The sequence below is a fragment of the Schistocerca americana genome, chromosome 3 (genome assembly GCF_021461395.2).
Source record: "Schistocerca americana isolate TAMUIC-IGC-003095 chromosome 3, iqSchAmer2.1, whole genome shotgun sequence".
Lineage (NCBI taxonomy): Eukaryota > Metazoa > Arthropoda > Insecta > Orthoptera > Acrididae > Schistocerca > Schistocerca americana.
In genome coordinates this window covers 990,639,326-990,656,018 of record NC_060121.1, presented here as the reverse complement: position 1 = coordinate 990,656,018, position 16,693 = coordinate 990,639,326, and the positions used below count along the sequence as shown (strand labels likewise).

General features: G+C 40.4%; 1 protein-coding gene across 1 annotated transcript in view; it reads right to left on the bottom strand.

Annotated features, from left to right (window-relative positions):
- Nucleotides 1-15,351, bottom strand: part of LOC124606615 (p21-activated protein kinase-interacting protein 1-like) — a 75,315-nt gene extending 59,964 nt beyond the window's left edge. Inside the window, exon 1 of the mRNA XM_047138601.1 lies at nucleotides 15,153-15,351. Within this exon, the coding sequence (XP_046994557.1) occupies nucleotides 15,153-15,236 (84 nt within the window). The 5' untranslated portion in view covers nucleotides 15,237-15,351. The remainder of the gene's footprint in view (nucleotides 1-15,152) is intronic.
- Nucleotides 15,352-16,693: the final 1,342 nt, after the last annotated feature.

Genomic DNA, 16,693 nt, shown 5'->3' with positions numbered 1-16,693 from the left:
ATGATGTTTTGCATTTACAAAACTTTTTTTTTTTTTTCAGTGAGTACCACTGGGGTCAATAAGCCCCAAACCTAAATTACTTTTTGTTTCTTGAATGTAACATTTATGAAAAAGAATAATGAATGTTACATTGAATGGCTTTAAGGTATGTTTTTATGGCAGTTCATTAAAATACAGTCAATATATTACATGTAAATTACTTGGGGTCAATCACATTTGTCCCCAAAACAGGCAGCAGAACTGATCTCCATAATCATCAATCTATTTCACATAGCTGAATTTGTAGCAAGTTTTGAGGGGATTTGTAAGCAATGTGATAGCGCAGGAAAAACTAATGACATCATTCACATGGTGGGGATCAAGCCTCTTGAAATGATCTGTGGATGACAACAGTAAAACAAGAAAACTCCGTCAAAACAAAAACTAACACCACCCCTACTAGGATTGGGAAGGGGGAGAAAAGGAATTCCAGTAAAAGGTACATAGTGCACCACCAGCATTTTCTGTATTTTATGTACAATGCAACAAACTCCCCAGAGACTTGTTTGCTATCTAATAAAAGTTTTCTGAATTTACTTCGCAGTTTTATTTTATGTAACCTAACATTCATAAAATATGGCAAAAATGTAGACATGAGGCTATGTGACAGGTTAATCTTACCATAAGTTCTATTGCATATTCACAGAAGTTGACTTTGCAAACTCACAACCAAATTATTATCTTTCTGTGTAACCTAGACCTTGAGCTGCATCACACATCAGCCTATTAAATGAATCCATCACATTTCGGGAGGGGGGGAGGGGGGAGGCAGAGAGGGCACTGTCAATCTCTAGCTGGATTTTGGGTGAAATTATTTAATTGGATAGATAAAAAATCTACTCTCCAAGCGGCTGCAAAACACACACACAAAAGACTGGTGTGATTGGCAAGCTTTCAGAGCCAGAGGCTCCTTCTTCAGGCACACGGGTTGAAGGGGAAGGAAGAAGGGTGAAGGAAAATGACTGGAGAGGTATAAGAAAATGGTAGATTCTGGGAAAGTCACCCAGAACCGCAAGTCAGGGGAGACATACCGTACGGGATAAGAAGGAAAGACTGATTGTTGGGGCTGCATTGGACGAGATTTGAAAAACTGAGAGCTTAAAGGTGGAAGACAGGGTAATATGCAAGACAGAGATTACTACTACAACATTATGCATGAGTTAATAAGAATGAGTAAGCTAAGTGAACTGTATGTAATGGAAGTGGGAGGGTGTGGTGAAAAATTGACACGAAAGACAATGAAAGATGTAGAAAACTAAAACAGAGTGAGGCAAAGAGTAGTTACAGTGAAGAAAAGATGAAATGGAAGTAATTTACGTAAATTAAGGCCCAGTGGGTGGTGAGAACCAAGGACATGTTGTAGTGTTAGTTCCCACCTGTGGAGTTCTGAGAAAATGGTGTCTGGAAGAAAAATGGGCATAGGGAGAGGGTATATACTGGCAACTCGCAATATCCTGTTGCAGAGCATGCTCTACAACATGACATTTGTCACCTTGGTGCCTGTTTCACCACACGTGCCATCTGGATTCTGCCCTCGGACACCAGTTTCTCAGAACTCCGCAGGTAGGAACTAGCACAACATGTCCTTGGTTCAAGCCACCCACCTGGCCTTTATTTACATAAATTTCTTCCATCTCAACTTTTCTTCATTGTAACTACTCTTTGCTTCACTCTGTTTCAGTTTTCCACATCTTTCATTGTATTTCCTGTCTACTTTTCACTGCCCCCTCCCCACTTCCGTTACGTACAATGCACTTGGCTTACTCATCTTATTAATGTTGTAGTAGTAATCTCTGTCTTGCATATTTCCCTGTCTTCCACCTTTAAGCTTTCAGTTTTTCAAATCTCATCCAATGCAGCCCCAACAATCAGTCTTTGCTTCTCATCCCGTACGATAGGTCTTTCCTGACCCACAGCTCTGGGCGACTTTCCCAAACTACCCCTTTTCCTAGACCTCTCTAGTCCTTTCCCTTCACCCTTCTGCCAGGAGAATGAGCCACTGGCTCTAAGAGCTTGCCAGTCACAACAGTCTTTTGTGTGTGTGTTCTGCCGCCACTTGGTAAGTAGATATTTTATCTATACAGTTAAATAATTTCATCAAAAATTCTTTTCATTGTTGGATTTTGGGTGGAGTATTCTTGTTATTAATGCTACCAAACATACGAAAAATTAGGAAATATTAGCACACAGTAGGAAGATATACATTTTCATCAGCATGTACATATAGTTACAGAACAATCCAAATAAATAAAAAGATTGTAATGACATATTCCCTGGCATTGAAACTTGCAACCAAAAAGTAATCTTAGAATCAAAGTTAGGCCATGGGCTCCGCTACAGACTTGCCAATCAGTGCAACGTACATTAAACAAAGAAAGAAAAGAAAAACTAGCTTTTTGTTGCATCATGTTCATTTCTGCAATCTTGAATACGATTGCTAGCCCTATATAAGTCTAATAAAGAGCATGACCTAAGTAACCACCTCCAACAACTATACCACATATATACCAAAAATATGAACAACATCCACAACTGAAACTTAAAAATAAAAATGTCAAACAATGGAAAATATGGGTTAGAATGGCAACAATTTTGGAAAGGACAGATTGCTACGCACTGTAAAGATAACATGCTGAGTTGCAGACAGGCACGATGAAAAGACTGTTACACATTAAGCCTTTCGCCAAAGCCTCCATCAAAAGGCTTTGGGCGAAAGCTTAATGGGTAAGTCTTTTATTTAAGCCTGTCTGCAACTCAACACGCTATATTCACTGCGAGTAGCAATCTATCCTTTCCATAAATGTAAACAAAATCATCACGAGTTCCATACATGGAACACACACCACCACACTTCAAAGAGCACCCCAATGATCAAACACAATATGGTAAGTTTGACAAACACATATAGCCATTGGGGTGGGGAGAGGGTAGGGGGGGGGCTGGGGGGGGGGGGGGAGGGGGATGCGGCAGTGTTCACAGCTGTTGCGCTGTAGGCCGATATGAATAACAACTTGCATGTTGAACAATGGGAACTGAATATGAGAGATCGAGTTTCGGTAGTTAATAGGCAATCAGAACGCTAATTCGTAATTTCCTAAGGTTTGTAAATAAAGTTAGTTGGTGTTTTAATCTATTAGGCTAGAATTTAGTCACATCATAGGAATTTTTGGAAAAAATCGGTGATGAGGCAAAGGAATGATGAATGTATATCTCAGGCTACACTAAAAATAAATCTATCATGGAACTCATATTTTTAGCACTGACATTCATTGGCTTCACAAACTCTCACACAAATTATCACATTCCAATGTAACCCAGGCCTTGGGCTATGCTACAGGTCAGTCTGTCTGCACACCTAGTTCTGTTCTGTTCTCATTCATTACGTCGCCACCTCATGTCCAGGTTGTCACATTCCAACATAACCTAGGCCTAACGTTGTACTATACATCAGTCTGTCAGCACATCTACTTTTTTCCAGTCATCAAAGAAATAGGAAAATCAGAAACCAAACTTAAAGTTCATAATAACCAGATTAGAAAATGTTATAATAATCAACTCACATCTTCTTCCAAAATAAATCATCAGATTCAGCATTTCTCGCTGATTATACTATCATCCAAATGGCTATGACCAATGTCAATGAATTATCAACATTGGCACACAATACAAGAACCATCAACACAATAAGTAAGTTACACTTTAGTCTGTGCTGCTTTACATTTAGTGGCACACTTACTAAGAAAATCACATGCATACAGGATACAGACACTTAAAAAACATACCACAAAGCAGTTAAACAGATTGGTCACAAACTGGTTTCATACACATACAACGGAAACTGCAAAATTGTAAACTTTGGCAAGCAAAGGATGACTGTGTGATGCTGCAGTGAATTGTCACTGCACATCTGGCGTGGATAGTAAAGAGGGAACATGTTGATACCTGGACATAAAGTCTCTCTGAATTTTATTCCATGTACTTGGTTGAACAGTAACTGTGCCTCATGGACACACCCATAAACAATATACACCGTTGTCAGAATTTGAGGGACGATGTGTTGTTGAGTTCAAAGAAGCCAGTTGGAGTTACCAGTGAATCACTCTAATTTGAATACAAGAGCACTGCCACTATACAACAACACTGGCAGGAATGGGTGAACAATGGCTGAACACAATGTCAAGGAGAAATCAGATGGCCCAGAGAGACGACAGAATTTGAGGACTGAGCAATCATCAGAGAGGCACTCAGAGCCCAACTCATCATTATGACCGATCCGACATGCAACTGGTGCTTCAGTGACTGCGAGGACCATTAATATGCAGCTCACAGAAAGGGGGCTGAGCTCACAGTGCCCCTTGCACCAACTACCTTTGTCCTCTGTACACCAAAAAGGGCAAATGCCTTTAGTGTTGGGCACATTTGGTCTGGAATCTCACTCACTGGAGTAGAATTGTCTTCAGTGATGAGACTCACTTCGAACTGAGCCCCAATGGAAAGCGGAGATGTGTTTGGAGATGCCCCAGAAAGGCATGACAGCCAGCAGTGATGGTTTGGGGTGTCACTTCATTTCACAGCAGGACCCCTTAGTTGTCATTGACAGCACCTTTACAGCATAAAGGTATGCTGACAAATATTCTACATGCCATTTTGTTGCCCTTCATGGCAACACATCCTAGGCTTACATATCAGCAAGACAATACCTACCCACCAATGGCGAGAGTTTCTACTGCTTGTCTTTGTGCTTGCCATACCCTACCCTGGTCAAATTGCTGGATCTCTCCCCAATTGAGAATGTCTGGAGCAATATGGGCAGGGCCCTCCAACCAGCTCAGGGTTTTGACACTCTAACACACAAATTGGACAGAATTTTGCATGCTATTCCTTAAGAGGATGTCAAACAAGTCTGTCAGTCAGTGCTAACCCGAGTAACTGCTTGTATAAGTTCCACATGTAGATCAATGTGTTATTGACTTGCTTAATTTGTGGAGCTCTTTCTCTTGAATAAATCATCCAATTTTTCTGATATTGTAATCACTTGTTTCTTCATACATGCACATCACAGCTGTTGAATTTCACCCCATTTGGTTAATTTCTTCATGGTACATTGTTTTTTGTCTTAAGATTGCATTTGAGACCACACTGAGAACAACTTGAAAGGCAGATTACATTATCTTAATACTGTGGAGGTGCTTCTGAAGAAACACATGCAAATTTTTAATAAAACAACTGTCACAGACGTACATATAAACACAGGTATGCCTCAGTGTAGTGCATTGGATCCAATTCCATTCTACTATATATAAATTACTTTCCAGACAGTATAAGACATGGAGAAAATTTTATCTTTGGTTCTTACAACAACACTATAGCCACTGATAAAACAGCAGAATTCCTATTGCACAAAGCAAATGAAATCTTACAGGAAAGGGTCAACAGAAGGGTACGATTCCACTCATCTGCATGTACCCGTGACATAACAGTGTTATGTGATGTCATTGCGGTGTGACTTGGAAATGGATTGTGCTTGCAGAGGGCCTGTTGGAGTAAATTGTGGCACATTCTAGTCTGAGATGTTTATGTTTCCAAACTATTTGAGAGAGATGTCAGTACAGCACTAGACTTAGTGCTGTGTGTTACTCGATGTTGTGGGATTTTGTTTTTGTTGCATTGACAGTGTGTTATTTCAATGCCATTAGTTATTAGCTACTGATTTGATCTCAGTTTTGAAACTTTTACTTCATCACATCATCAATGGTTTGAAAGGATGTTACAATGAAATTTACTAGGCATTCCTTGGGTGCTGCTATAGATGACAACATGATCCATTCAGTTAAATTTCTCCAGTTATATAGCCTCTTGGAAGAATGTGTGCAAAGTGTCAGCAGTGTGCGGAAATTATTAATTCGGGCAAAGTCTCTGCTTCTTGAACCAGGGATGGGTGTATGTGGCAATGTTTCTGTTGGTTTCAGTAATAGTTATGTTGGTGTGTGTGTGTGTGTGTGTGTGTGTGTGTGTGTGTGTGTGTCAGCTGACTTTTGGTGGTAATCACACTCTTAAGTATTTTTTTTATCTTTACTGTAAAAAGTGCAATGTGCTTCTTTATGTTTGTAATTCTCTTTGAGATGTGTATGGATATCAAAATTTATGATGAACTAGTTTTTCATGATTTTTGTGGTTTGTACTGGTAACTGAAGCTTGTATTCAGTAGTTCATAGTAGTAGGTATCATGCAGTGTGTTGTACTAATTTTGCTCTAATTAGGTTTTAATGGGGTTTGCTAGTCCCCCATCGGTCGCCTCCCCAGGTGGCGGATAGGGGAAACAAAATACCCGGGGTGTACCAAAACTAGCAGGGGCAGGAGAGGCTTGCTCAGCTGCAGTGAAGGCAACCCTCCTAGGGGTACAGTACCCCAAAATCAAGACTCCTGGTCCTCCAGGTTGGGGGTTGTGCAGAGGTCTACCAACCCACCCATGTAAAATTACGAAATGGTCAGGATACTCAACGCGAGCCTCGGAAAAAAGGACAGGACTTACTTGAACAAAAACTGGCAAAGCCACAAGGAATTCTCTTTTGGATCATGGAATATTAGAAGCCTGTATCACCCCGGACCTGCCCAAATACTAGCAAACAAATTAAGAAAATATGGAGTGCAACTGGTAGCTCTCCAAGAAGTAAGATGGCAGGGAACAGGTTCACTGAAAATAGCAGATGGGACAATAATGTATGGAGACTGCGGTCAGCGCCATGAATTTGGAACTGGTTTCTACATTCATAAATCAATAGCTGACTCAATAAGGGAGTTCAAACTTGTTAATAACTGTACATCATACATAACTATTCAGAGGCAGTGGTTAACATTACATTTCTAAATGCACATGCACCCACAGAAGATAAGGATGACAACACAAAGGAAGAATTCTACAGCCAACTGGAACAAACATGCAACTCATTAAGTAGGCACAATGTAAAAACAGTGTTAGCAGATTTTAATGCCAAAGTAGAAAAGGAAGAAATCTACAAGCCAATCATCACCAATTTTAGCTTACATGAGGAAAGTTCAGATAATGGGGGTTTGACTTACAAACTTCGCAATGACAAATGGTCTCACGATAAGCAGCATGAAATTTCAACACAAACGCATTCCTTTAGGAGCATGGATATCACCAGATGGAAAGGTAGTCAATCAAATTGATCGTGTAGCTATCCATAAATGATTCCAAAACAGTATTAAAGATGTCAGAACCTTTAGGAGAGCGGATTGTGACACAAGCCACATGTTAATCATATCAAAAATGAAAGTGAAACTCAAAAGGAAAGTAAATAGAAATAGAGAAGAAATTGAAAGATATAACATAGGAAACCTGGCGAAAGTAAATATAAAAGAAAATTTTACAAAAGAAATAGAGAGCAATCTAACAAAACTGCGACTGAGCAATTCAGAACCACAGGATGTTGAAAGCAGATGGAGACACCTGAAGGGCTGTATTCAAGAAGCAGCTTCCAAAATCATAGGTAAAAGAAAACAACCTAATAAAATTTGGTTTAACACAAAGTGTCGTGAAAAAGTGCTGGAAAGCAGAAACTCAAGGAATACATGGATTAAAGAAAGGGACAACATGACACTGAAGGAAAGGTACTATTAAATCCACCAAAAAACACAAAGAACCCTATGACAAGAGAAAAGGGAATACTATAACAATATGGTCAGAGAGGAAGAGGGCGATTTCCAACATCACAGGACAAGGCAGATGTATCAAAATATTTAAAAAAAAAAAAATCCTTTGGTAAATTCAACAAAAGGGAGCAGTTTATACAGGATCAGTATGGGAAAATACTGACCAGCAAAAGTGACGTTCAAAAAAGATGGAAGACATACTTTTCACAACTTCTCAACTGAAATGACCTACACTCTTACTTTAAACTGGAAGAACCTGGTACAATTGATACAGCTGATACAGTTACTACCCCATCAGTAAATGAAATACAGCAATCAATAAAGAAATTAAAGAATAACAAAGCTTGTGGTGAAGACCAGATATATGCTGAGTTATTAAGGAATGGAGGCCCACAACTGGAATACAGGCGTTAATACAAACAATTAGATCACTTATTCACCTTAAGACAAGTAACTGAGAAGAAGTGGGAATTCAATGTAGATGTCCACATATTATTCGTAGATTTTAAAGAGGCCTATGATAGCATATACTGATAAACACTCCTAAATATAATGAAGGAATTCAAAATACCATCAAAATTGATCACATTAGTTAAAATGTGTAGAGGCGAAACTTTACGTTGCATAAAGACATCGGTAGGAGAAACTGAAGACTTTAAGGTGTACACTGGACTGAGATAAGGGGATGCCATTCACCTATTTTATTTAACCTTGTCCTACAGAAGTTCGATAGAGAATTTTCTAAAACAAGTCCACAGGGGATCCAGCTACAGGATGTGAACAATACAAAACTTGCCTATGCAGATGATGTAGCACTAATAAGTAGTTCCAAAACAGAATTAATCAGAATGATGCAAAATTACTAGAAAATTGCTGAGAAAGCAGGATTACATGTTAATGAAGAAAAGACAGAATACCTGCCCGTAAGCAGGAAAACCAGAAAAGATGCACCTTTGACTATGGATGGATTCAATTTCAAGACTGTTGACCACTTCAAATACCTAGGAAGTATTTTTAGTAATAACAACAGAACAGACATAGAAATAGATGCCCATTTAGGAACAGCAAACAAGACATTTTTTTTAGTTTCATCAAAATTCTAAGAAAAAGATCACTTAGCAGTAACTTCAAAATCCGCTTATATCAATCGACCATTATACCTGTGATGTTATATGGATGTGAATTTAGAAAGAAAGATGAAGAAAAACTGTAATATTCGAAAGAAAAGTACTAAGGAAAATTTTTGGTCCGGCGTACGACGAAAATAATATGGAATGGAGAATAAGAAGAAATGAAGAATTACGAGGGCTGTACAAACACCGTAACATCGTCGAACTGCTCACGAGGAGAAGATTGAATTGAGCAGGCCGTATGGCAAGAATGACAGAGAATAGACTACCTACAATAGCATTCAGGAGAACAATAGATGGAATGAGAGTTAGAGGAAGACCCAGAATCAGATGGAGGGATAACATTCGGGAGGACATAAATAGGATGAACAGCAACAGGACAAACAGCGCATTGGACAGACAGAAGTGGAAGAGGCTCATAGAGCAGGCGTTTGGTCGATAAAGCTCTTGCCACATGTAAAATAAAAGTAAGTAGGTTTTAATAATAGTTCTTCTAGTTGTGGGTTCTTGGTATAGCTGTCTTCGTTTGAGCTATATGTCATGTGAAATTCATGATACAGGTCTCTAAGGTGTAGGTGTGTGTGTGTGTGTGTGTGTGTGTGTGTGTGTGTGTGAGGGAGGGAGGGAGGGGGGGGGGCACTGTATTGCTGTTTTCCTTTGAGCTACACAAAACAAATTAAATATTCAATTTCCTTTTTTCCCCTACTTATTCCTGAGGATTTCGTGTTTCTCATTTTTCAGTTTTGTTTGTTTTGGAACAGTGGCATTATTCTTATTGCTGCATATTTAGCAGGTCTCCACTCTAAGCACCCAACTTCCCACAATTGTCCCATTAGTTTCATTTCATTGCTGCAGTGAAATAGTTCATGTTGTTTATATCTTTGTTTCCCAGTGAATTTAGTGATGTTATGGTCACTAGTAGTGTCAGTGTCATCGTAACTACCGTCTGCGTCACGTCTGCTGTGCAGCGAGCTACGTTAATTTAAGTATTAACTGCATTTTTCTTACTTGTCACTTCTTCTCCCGTGTGTTTTTGCTTTTACGAAGCTTTAATTTTCGAGTGCTAGTAATAGTTTTCCATAGATTTCGTGTTTGTTTTGAATACAGTCAGAGAGAGTCCCTTTAGTCAGCTGTAGTGCCAGTAGTGCTAGTGTTTGTTTTGAATACAGTCCAGAGACAGGCTGTGCTATTTTCATTGTTTTCAACAAGAAGTGTCTAGTAACAACAGTTTAGTCAGCTATCAGCCACCTTTAGTGGATTAGCAGTCTAGTTAAAAGTTGATTAACAGTCTACAGTAAATTGATTTCTTTGGATGGATAGGATGTGTGACTGCTGTGTACGGACGAGGGAGGAGCTGGGCACTGTTCACTATCAGCTGAATGTGTTGATAGCCGCGGTCAGCCGTCTTCAGGCTGCTGCCTCGGAGTGTAGCGGCAGTGGGGAGTCTGGTGCATTGCATGGTACACCCCAGGTGTTACATGCTTCACCCACGGTCCCTGCTGTCGAGATATCTACGCGGGTACCGGGTGCGGTTGGGCCACCCTCTCCCCAAGGGGAGTGGCGTGTTCAGCGGTGTTCGCGGCGCATCAGGCGGAGGGTGAATGTGGAGGCTGGCCGTGTGGCATCGGCCGCTCTGCCTGTGAGTGGACATGTGGCCGCTCCTTCAGCAAGGTCCGAGAAGGCAGACGGGGGGAGGGGTTTATTAGTTATTGGGAGCTCCAACGTTAGGCAGGTGATGGAGCCCCTTAGGGAAATAGGAGGCCAGTGTTCACTCTGTCTGCTTGCCGGGGGGTCTCACCCGAGATGTGGAGCAGACCCTACCGGCGGCTCTAGAGAGCACTGGGTGCACCCGACTGCAAATTGTTGCTCATGTCGGCACCAATGACTCCTGCCGTCTGGGTTCAGAGGTCATCCTCAGTTCGTACAGGCGGTTGGCGGAATTGGTGAAGGCAGAAAGCTTCACTCACGGGGTGGAATCAGAGCTAACTATTTGTAGTAGCGTTCCCAGAACCGATCGCGGTCCTCTGGTTTGGAGCCGAGTGGAAGGCTTAAACCAGAGGCTCAGACGATTCTGCGGAGATCTGGGGTGCAAATTTCTCGACCTCCGCTATCGGGTGGAGAAATGTAGGGTCCCCCTGAATAGGTCAGGCCTGCACTACACGCAGGAAGCGGCTACAAGGGTAGCGGAGTACGTGTGGAGTGCACATGTGGGTTTTTTTGGTTAGAGAATTCCCTCCCTAGGCCTGACAAGACACCTACTGAGATGCAGCAAGGTGGTGGTAGGCAACACGAACAGGGAATAACAATATTAATGTGGTAATAGTAAACTACAGGAGCGTCTATAGAAAGGTCCCAGAACCGCTCTCATTAATAAATGGTCGCAATATCCAGAAAGTTGGCTGAAACCAGACGTAAACAGTAATGAAATTCTTAACTCAGATTGGAATGTATACCGCAGAGACAGGCTGGACAGTGAAGTGGGAGGCGTGTTTATAGCGATAAGAAGTGCAATAGTATCGAAGAAAATTGACGGAGGTCCGAAATGTGAAATAATTTGGGCGAAGGTCATTGTTAAAGCAGGCTCAAACATGGTAGTTGGATGTCTCTATAGGCCCCCTGGCTCAGCAGCTGTTGTGGCAGAGCACCTGAAGGAAAATTTGGAAAATATTTCAAGTAGATTTCCCCACCATGTTATAGTTCTGGGTGGAGATTTTAATTTGCCGGATATAGACTGGGAGATTCAAATGTTTATAATGGGTGGCAAGGACAAAGAATCCAGTGAAATTTTTTTAAGTGCTTTATCTGAAAACTATCTTGAGCAGTTAAACAGAGAACCGACTCGTGGCAATAACATATTACACCTTCTGGTGACAAACAGACCCGAACTATTTGAAACAGTTAATGCAGAACAGGGAATCTGCGATAATAAAGCGGTTACTGCATCGATGATTTCAGCCCTAAATAGAAACATTAAAAAAGGTAGGAAGATTTTTCTGTTTAGCAAAAGTGACAAAAAGCAGATTTCAGAGTACCTGACAGCTCAACACAAAAGTTTGGTCTCAAGTACAGATAGTGTTGAGGATCAGTGGACAAAGTTCAAAACCATCGTACAATATGCATTAGATGACTATGTGCAAAGCAAGATCGTAAGAGATGGAAAAGAGCCACCGTGGTACAACTACCGAGTTAGAAAACTGCTGCAGAAGCAAAGGGAACTTCACAGCACACACAAATATAGCGAAAGCCTTGCAGACAAACAAAAATTACGCGAAGCGAAATGTAGTGTGAGGAGGGCTATGAGAGAGGTGTTCAATGAATTCGAAAGTAAAGCTCTATGTACTGACTTGGCAGAAAATCCTAAGAAATATTGGTCTTATGTCAAAGCGGTAGGTGGATCAAAACAAAATGTCCAGACACTCTGTGACCAAAATGGTACTGAAACAGAGGTTGACAGACTAAAGGTCGAAATACTAAATGTCTTTTTCCAAAGCTGTTTCACAGAGGAAGACTGCACTGTAGTTCCTTCTCTAGATTGTCGCACAGATGACAAAATGGTAGATATTGAAATAGACGACAGAGGGATGGAGAAACAATTAAAATCGCTCAAAAGACCTGATGGGATAGCAGTTCGACTTTACATAGAGTATGCAAAGAAACTTGCCCCCCTTCTTGCAGCGGTGTACCGTACGTCTCTAGAAGAGCGTAGCATTCCAAAGGATTGGAAAAGGGCACAGGTCATCCCCGTTTTCAAGAAGGGACGTCGAACAGATGTGCAGAACTATAGACCTATATCTCTAACGTCGATCAGTTGAAGAATTTTGGAACACATATTATGTTCGAGTATAATGACTTTTCTGGAGACTAGAAACCTACTCTGTAGGATTCAACATGGGTTTCATAAAAAACGATCATGCGAAACCCAGTTCGTGCTATTCGTCCACGAGACACATAGGGCCATAGACACGGGTTCACAGGTAGATGCTGTGTATTCGTCCACGAGACTCATAGGGCCATAGACACGGGTTCACAGGTAGATGCCGTGTTTCTTGACTTCCACAAGGCAATTGATACAGTTCCCCACAGTCATTTAATGAACAAAGCAAGAGCATATGGACTATCAGACCAATTGTGTAATTGTATTGAAGAGTTCCTAGATAACAGAACGCAGCATGTCATTCTCAATGGACAGAAGTCTTCCGAAGTAAGAGTGAGTTCAGGTGTGCTGCAGGGGAGTATCGTAGGACCGTTGCTATCACAATATACATAAATGACCTTGTGGATGACATCGGAAGTTCACTGAGGCTTTTTGCGGATGATGCTGTGGTATATCGAGAGGTTGTAACAATGGAAAATTGTACTAAAATGCAGGGACATCTGCAGCGAATTGATGCATGGTGCAGGGAATGGCAATTTAATCTCAATGTAGACAAGTGTAATGTGCTGCGAGTACATAGAAAGAAAGATCCATTATCATTTAGCTACAATATAGCAGGTCAGCAACTGGAAGCAGTTAATTCCATAAATTATCTGGGAGTAGGCATTAGGAGTGATTTACAATGGAATGATCATGTAAAGTTGATCGTCGGTAAAGCAGATGCCAGACTGCGATTCATTGGAAGAATCCTAAGGAAATGCAGTCTGAAAACAAAGCAAGTAGGTTACAGTACACTTGTTCACCCACTGCTTGAATACTGCGAGGAGGGGGGGGGGGGCACATTTAGGTGGCGGACTTAGTTTGCAGTGCCAGAGTTGGTGGTAGTACGCAATTTTTTTTTCATCTATTCTTCTCAAGTTGTGATGTTTTGTGTTTTTATGGTACTGAATGTGTTTTAATTTATGTTGGGATGTTTGAGTTTTGAGGGGTTGTGGTTTTGGTTTTATTTTTTGTAGGTTTAGTTGTGTTTTGGTATCATCAGCTGTGGTTGACCTATACAAATCACAGGAGACGCCCTATTCCAATTTTTGTAGTTTTAGTTGTAGGTGTTGGTGTTTTGATATTGTCAGCTGTGGTTGAACTGTACAGGTCAAGGGGAATGTCCTACTCCAATTTTCACAGTTTTTGTTGTAGGTGTTGGTGTTTTGGTATTGTCAGCTGTGGTTCACCTATATAGCTCAAGGGAAGTTTCCAATTCCTGTAAATTTTTGCTGGTGTAATAGAATGGTGAAAAATTTTTTTTCGGTGTTTTGGGATTGTGGTTTTTTTATTTTTATTTTTTTTATTTATTTATTTTTTTAAAATATATGTATATATAGCCTGTCCCCGATCTAAATCCCCAATTTCCTGCGGCTGTCCCACAGTTTGGTTATATTTTTGGACGGAGATGTTATAGTCCTATTTATGCGTATTTTCGTGTTTGTTGCCATTGTGTATGTAGTGACGTCATAGGCGCTATACTGGAGACACTTGGAATAGCCATTTCCAGCATACTGATGATGTCATGGGTCAAAGCAGATGGGTGGAACCAGATACTTCTGTAATCCCCTTTACAGTGTATGATCAAATGAACATTGTACAAAAGGGGCCAATCATACAAAACAGTGCAACTGTTAAGGAGAACGTGCTCATATTTGAAAGGATGGAGTCTCACCATCCTAACTTAGATTTTCTATAGTTTTCCTAAATAATTTCAGATAAATGCTGGGATGGTTCCTTCAGCAAGGCCACAGATTACCAACTGTCCCAACTTTATAAGAAACTTGTTTGTACATTATGAGTTACCTGTTTTCATTGTACAGAGATGACAAATCCAATATCACTGTAAAATGTTCCCAGAATTGTACATATTATACAGACAGACTACTAATAAATTACTCCAGAGATAAAATAACAAAGTGCGTAAAAGACTAGCAAGCAGCATTTAAAGTATATAAATTTTAACTTAAGTTCTTCATGAAAAAAAACTAGTTGTATGTCGTTATACGATTAACACTGCAGTTAGTCAATAAGAGCATAACTAGGTGAAAATATGGAGCGGAACACGACGTTAGTTCACTTGTAGATACTGTGAATGAGGAGCTTCAAGTTGTTAAGAGAAAATTGCAAACGCCGTTTGGTCGCTGTGATGGAAAACCACATCATCTGCTCATTAAAATACATTCTTCGACATGCACTTCACTTTGCGGGGTTTATGTGAACAAACTGTGACTGTTATACAGGAAGAGAGCAAACAAATAGCGCAAACAGAACGCAAGTAATTGGATGAACATACAACTCATTGCCGTTGAAAGTGTGACATGTCATAATCAGAGCAAGAAACCTGGCTTCCAACAATTTTTCTCTGAATAAAATATGACAACTGTTTAGAATACCTTAATCTCAGTCTTGGTCACTCGATAACCCAGTAGAAATTCTTCGTAAGTTCCTACTATTATTTCCAAACTAGTAACACTCATTACTCCAATCACTTGGTAAGCCTACACGGATACAAAAACTCTACCAAAAATGTAAACAAACACACGTGCGATTGGTAGTGAAGTGTTAGATGTGGAGTATCGATACAGTATAGATTGTCGATCAACTCGATGCGCAATCGCCAAAGCATTTCAACCAAGCAGTCAAAATTCACATTCATTTGAAACTGGCCCAAAGGGTGATGGCAGAACCTACTTTCCACTTTGCTGTCGGAACAGGCTGTTTCCGTATGCTAACCACATTTTTCTACTGAAGGTACTTCCAGTATATCTGCAAATGCAGTTCTTAATCGAGTTTTTAATGTGTGGGTGAACTGAACAGATAGAGTGTACATAGGGAACTTGTGGCACGCTATGCTGCCTTCCCTGCGGACGTGCCTTTATTTGCATATACCTTACCAGGGGTATCACTGTCTAACATATATAGTCGGGACACTCTCTGATGTGAAAACTGTTACTGTCCGACAGTTGGTGCAACGCCCAGCGCCCCAAGCGGCGAGAAAGTAGCCATAAGAATTAAAGTGTGTTTTCAATTATTTTACCAGTTGATTAGCGAAATACGTATTACATTTTTGAGTTTCAAGTATTGTAAATTATCGACAGACATGAATGATCATTAAATACATGTAAAAGCAGCTGAATATCCCTGATTCAGTGACATATGCTACAACTTGAGGCCAATTCACACAGGCCGTCACGACACGGCACCGTCAAGATTTCTCTGGAAGAAAGTGTTGACAGCTGCAGTGACCCCTCTGTTGTTGATAACGTAACGCTCAAGCTCATTTCCCCCTGATACACGGCCCTGCGGTCAGCGCTGATCTCCATATTTCGTTTCGCCATGGTTTTCGTGGGTGATGTCAGTTGTTTGTTGTTCTTTCGTTGTTTGCTATAAATTGTTTCACTTCGTTACTATGACGCCAGATTAATTGAAGCAGTGAGCCAGCAGACTAGATTGTATGACTGAGCATACTAAATTACTTGCACTCTACCACATTTATGAAGTGGTTTTTTTTATAGATTTTGTAGATACCAGTACTGTATTCAACAACTTACAATGAAATGGATAACAATATGGCTGCAACTTGAAGTGAAAAAAGTACTTTGGGTAGAATCAGGTTGGTTAGTAGATTGAATTTATTTGTATGTTGTCAGACATTTGTAGTGTTACTATTAGATATTGACTCTAATTAGTCCTCTGTGAGAATATAAAGTTGACCTTTTAATCAAATACACAATACACTGTATTGCCAGGAACACACATTTTTAGAGACCATTTATTCAGCGATGTACATAACGAAGATCAAGGAGAAAACATAAACTACCATACATACATCACATCAAAGAGTAAAATGTGAATGTTCCCAACACCCCCACAAGTTCTCGAGATGTCAATTCGTGAACTCTGAAAGTCCCACAGCTTGACAGCACCACAGATG